Source organism: Wyeomyia smithii, chromosome 2 (assembly GCF_029784165.1).
Source record: "Wyeomyia smithii strain HCP4-BCI-WySm-NY-G18 chromosome 2, ASM2978416v1, whole genome shotgun sequence".
NCBI classification, from domain to species: Eukaryota; Metazoa; Arthropoda; class Insecta; order Diptera; family Culicidae; genus Wyeomyia; species Wyeomyia smithii.
The window spans coordinates 187,549,595-187,555,028 of NC_073695.1; the positions used below are offsets into that span (position 1 = coordinate 187,549,595).

At 41.2% G+C, this 5,434-nt stretch overlaps 1 protein-coding gene across 2 annotated transcripts; it reads right to left on the bottom strand.

The window, feature by feature from the left end:
• Window positions 1–258: 258 nt before the first annotated feature.
• LOC129722845 (zinc finger protein 436-like) lies at window positions 259–3,502 on the bottom strand. 2 transcript variants are annotated; one of them, XM_055676638.1, is made up of 3 exons: window positions 2,762–3,502; window positions 1,326–2,702; window positions 259–1,269 (listed from the first exon to the last, which is right to left on the bottom strand). In XM_055676638.1, the coding sequence occupies exons 2-3, from the start codon at window positions 2,697–2,699 to the stop codon at window positions 298–300; spliced, it is 2,346 nt and encodes a 781-aa protein (XP_055532613.1). In that variant the 5' UTR covers window positions 2,700–2,702; window positions 2,762–3,502; the 3' UTR covers window positions 259–297. The 2 variants fall into 2 exon arrangements, with proteins under 2 accessions (XP_055532613.1, XP_055532612.1); XM_055676637.1 differs by having other exon boundaries at window positions 1,326–2,705; window positions 2,762–3,500.
• Between the last annotated feature and the right edge of the window lie 1,932 nt (window positions 3,503–5,434).

The following is a 5,434-nucleotide window of genomic DNA, read 5'->3' on the forward strand; positions in this document are numbered from 1 at the left end:
CCTGATGAAATATTCCTAAGGATTTTATCTACGTCACAATGTTACGCCAACATATTCGGTCCATGGGTTTTTTTCTTGAGCTACCCACACTTTCGAGAACACGCTGCGCGCCTCAACATCTTTTGTTGCGGGATTGTTGTTCAACATTTAAACATGTGCCGGCCATTTCACCCTGCCAGCTTTAGCGACTTTCTGGATACTGGTTTCACCGCAGAGTTCAGTTCTGTGCTGTGCACTTCTAAATAAATACGAAATACATATCGTAGAAACAAACTAATATTATTTATTTGCGTTCCGTCAACTTTCCACCTCCGTTTCTACGCACTGTTGCTGCAATATTATAATATTATTGGGAATGATTACGTCGGCAGAGAGTAAAATTGCCTCTCGTCCATCGACAGTACGAATGAGCTGCTGAACTTGTTCCGTGGTGGCATTACTCTGCTGAATCGCTGTACACGGAATAGCTTCCGAAACGGTTTGAATCGTGACCGTAGATTGAGCCTGTTTTATTTCATCTACACTCCCTCTTCCTTGTTGATCTTCATGTGACTTCAAGTGCTTGGTAAATGTTTCTCGATTCCTGCACGATCTGCTACCTGATTTGGCTTTCGGTGCCGAATGCGTTTTTTTGTGCACGATCAAATGATTCAGTCTAGTGAAACGACGATCGCAATTATCACAAGCAAACCGTTTAACGCCAGAGTGGATTGCTCGATGACCGTAGTACGTGGATGATGTTTGAAAACGCTTAGAGCAAATCTCGCATTCATAAGGGCGAGCACCAGTGTGGGTGTTCTCGTGGTCGATAAAATCTCTTCGCTGCCCGATTTGGAGACCACAGAAGCTACACTGAAACCGTTTTCTGTGCTGACGCATGTGAGAATGGTAGCTTGTTCGAGTAGGCAGCCGCTTATCACAAACTTTGCAATGATACAACTTCTGTGAATCGACTATTGTCAATCGCCGATTTTGTTTTTCCGCCACATTATCGGATGATTCTGGGTTGTGACAAGAAGAATGTCGTTTAAGCTCGACACTGGTCCGAAACCGGTCATCACAAAAAAGGCATACAAACGGCTTTTCTTTGCTATGAAATCGGCGCTTATGTGCGACTAGGTTCGAAACTCTGTTGAATGAAGCAGTACAAAACGGGCATTTGTTTGGTTTTTCTTTTGTGTGAACTCGTAGATGTAATTTCAACTCGTAACTAGAAGATAACTGTTTCTCGCAAACTTGGCATTTGACTGCTTCCGGATTGCTGTGCACCTGAAACAAACCAAAAGCATGATATACATTACTATGGTAGTAACAATGTTAGTTACCTTCACGTGGTGCTGATAACCCCGCAAGGAACGTAGGACCTTCCCACAAACTTCGCACGATATTGGTCCTCGATTCGAATGACTGTTTTCCTCGTGCAACAATCTAGTCCCGTAGCTTGAAAACCGCACATCACAGGTGCGGCATTTCAGTGGTTTTAAATGCATTAGAAAATGTTTATTTAATGACGCTAGCGTCGTTAATGTTACGTCCTGCGAAACACACCGTTGGCATTTATACGGTATCATACTAATGTGACTTGGTAAGTGATGTTCGAATTCTTCAATACTTTCGTGTTCTAGGTCACAGATGAAGCATTTATTTTTAGCCAATTTAAGAGTTCTTATAGTATCCCTGACATGCCTTCTTTCGCAGTTATCATTTTGTGTGAGTATTCGTCCTTTGTTCGTGTTGAGCGGATTCTTCGATAAAGAAATGCAATCGTAACTATTTGTTTGACTGGCATCTATCGAAAGAAATTCAATTGGTTCTCGCGAGGTAGCTTGTTTTTCTATGGCGATATCGACTATTTTAAAATTATCGTTGTTCTCATTTTCGATCGTTATTTCTAATTCTTGCTCGAAACTATCATTTTCGTTATCAATATATTCAGCATTATCTAGTCGTTCGATTTGCGAAGGTTTACTATCTTCTCTTTTATCACTCGTAGAAGCGTAACGATATTTTTTCAAAATATTATCAAACTGTGACCAACGACGAACTTTCAGCTCATGTCCCAAAATCCATTGTAGACACTCATCCGCTTGTTTGGTCTCTTTCAGAAAAAGGTACATAGTCATATCCTCGAAAACTTTGACACTATTCTCGATTCGAATAGCTTTATCTTTGTTCTCGTCCGAAATACTATAAAAATGTAAAACTTTATCGTGTTGGTAATGATGCCAACCGTCAAAACAATCTGTTTTTTCTATTCGCGATAAAAAATCACCAAAGTCCAAAATCAGTTCTTCCATCAAATCACGTTCTCCATTTTCGCGCTCGTCATTGGTATGAAGTTGATCGTTGGATTCACTGTCGATAAACGGGCCCTTAGCAGCAACCTTTTTTGGCCTCCCACGTTTAATCACCAAACCATCCGCCTTTGTCTGACTGCTTCCAAAAACTGAAGGAACTGCATCAGGTTTCAGTTTAGCCGGTTTATCGTATTTTAGGATATCCTCAGGCTTAAAATGGTGAATACAAATGCACGCCGTACGTCCAGGTTTCCAGCCCTCTTGTCTCCGAACAGCCCGCACCCAGCGGTTTCGATGCTCAGGGTCATCGGGAAATTTGAAGGTGCTGATCGGCGACATACTGTAACGCAGAACTGCGTCATAATTTGAATTGCACCCGGGAACGCAGCATTTACGCACCATCACCTACTATTATGCAAAATATGATTGTTAGCTAGTAGCCATATTATATTAAAAATACCTACCTTTTCTTTAACAGGAACCTTAAAACCTTTGAAAACCAAGTTGTGGAGTTCAGGGGAAAAAATATGTTTGTTTTTTTTTTTTTTTTTTTGATTGTTGCCCGTAGCAGTTCGCTATTTATGAGGCAGAAGGCTGAGGCCGTTTGCGACCCATCTCGCCTGACGTTTTCTTTTTCGTCTAGATTGTGCTTTGAATATGTGATGATGGTATGTTTATGTTGGGTGGTATTGTTTTAAACGATTAATTTTGCTTCTTTGATGAACTCTGTTATTTGTTTAAGATCACTTTCACAATTTTCTAGGAGTATGTGTTCCAGTGGTTCGCAGTATTCTCGAGTCGGGTACTGCACTCTAATATTGTTGTATTTGTGGCACGAGTATAAAGAGTGTTGAATGTCCTCTTTTTCTTGACAGTGGTCACAATTCTCATCCAATTCCCATCCCCATCGGAATCTTCTCTCTTTTGTTAGTGTGTGTCCAGACCGAATTCTATTTAAAACTATTTTTTCTTCGGTTGTAAGTATTAGGGTTGTCGATATTAAAAATAAAATATCGATATTCGTTTTATCGATATTAAAAGCGCATCGATATTGAAATCGATATTACCTGTCGATATCGATATTTTATCGATATTTTCCTTCATATATTTTTTGTTTGAATTTTAGTTAGGCCTGAAACAAACTGAACGCCGACGTGAGCGATCGGGCGAGATTCTTGCCGAAGGTTAATAAACAGCCGTGATTAGAGTTGTTCATTAACCTACGGCGAGAATCTCACCCGATCGGTCGCGTTGGTGTTCAGCATGTTTCATGCCTTAAGCAGGTATTAGACGAAGCAAATATTTGCTATTTTTAATACAGATTTTATTTTGTGCAAATAAAAATCGTACCAAAAATAGCAAATATTTTCGTCGTCTAATACCTGCTTTAGTATTGCATATTCCGGCGAAGGGTTTGCTATTTCATCTCGTCCGTTAGGACAGCGGGCCGTTTGCTGATCGCTTTACGCAAGGTGCATTTTCCAATCAGATTAAACCGACGTTTCGTGAGCCGCGTCTCCTAATCGTCACTGATCCATTGACTAATCAGCAGCTAGTTACTGAAGCATCCTACCTGAGCATTCATGTTATCGCTTATGTAACACCGATTCTTTACTGAAATTCATCTATCCTGCCATCCCAATGTAACACCAAGGCATCGCATTTGATCGGTTTAATGTGGTGGTTATTGCCCCGAGAAGTTCCACACCCAAATTTCTGGAAATTCGCTCTATACATGCTGTCAATAAAAAACGAAAAATGGCAACCATATTTCTGTCGAACTGCTTACATTTTCCATCTAGCACTTATTGATTCTAATACCAACAATTCTGGTACCGACTTTTTAGTTAGTTTGCCCTAAAATAGCTGAAATAGAGTAAACGTCCTTTAATTTCTATTGACCTATTTTCGAATAAATATATTTATCAATGGAAAACCCAGCCTTAACCAGGGTGGCCACCCAACCGAGAAAACCGGGAAAAAACCTGGAATTGTTTGGAACCGGGAAAAAACCGGGAATTTCACTGAATATTACAAGCCGGGGTGAGATTGTCAGCTATCTCATGGCGATCACTAAAATTCCTTGAATAAGTTTTCTTGAAAACGACCAAGAAAGACTGGTCTTCTGACCCGGAAGAGATGGCTGACAGGTCACGGGCTGGATGGCACAATCTCACCCCGGCTGCCAGTATATTCAACTCATTTCTCACAGTGCTTATATCAGTTTTGTTTTTATTCATCTTTCTCTTGGAAACTAACTTGACCACGGTAAGCTCCCCGGAAGTAGCAGTCAAACGGCTCGAATTTTGCCTAGAGCAAATGGTTCACGAAGATAATCTCGCGGGAACTGTAGTTGACAGATTTCGCCAAGAATACTCACAACTGTTGGGTATGCATTCGACGGAGACATTGCTGACTTCCTACCGCCGTAGTGAAAAACGCCTTGATACTTTCTGTAGAGATCTGATAGCTGATTTAGGCAAGAAACGTCCTAACTTGACCGTGTTTATTAAGGAGATTTTGATCCAGCGATTGGTGTACGATGCAGTACAGGATGCCGGTGGTGAAGACGAAATTGATATCACCAAGTCGTTAATCTATTACGCTCGCGAGAGGAGGCGAAACTGTGTCGGTAACCGTTGTACCGATGTTCGCCTACAGTACAGGCGGAGATGGAAGGAGAATTAGAAAGGTACAAACAGATGGAAGCCATTGAAGAATGCACTAGTGAATGGGCCAGTGCTCTTGTTCCTGTTCGCAAGATGAATGCGAAAGTAAGAGTGTGCTTAGACTCGCGACTCGCGACCAAGAAATATTCCGTCGGCTTGGAAAGGCCAAGTTTTATTCCGTTGGGGACCTGAAAGATGCTTATTTCCAAATTTCTTTGGAAGAAAAATGTCAGGATTATGCCGCTTTCAGGACCCCACAAGGATTGTTTCGTTTCAAAGTCTGTCCGTTTGGCTTGACTAATGCGTCCTTCACGATGTGTTGCCTCATGGACCGTGTGATAGGTTTTGACTTAGAGCCAAACGTCTTCGTTTACCTAGACGATATCTTCATAGTAATGAAGAAAAAGCAAAAAGTGGAAGCGAAAAAGTAGTAACCAAAGACCATAGACAATAGCCGAATCGCCCATA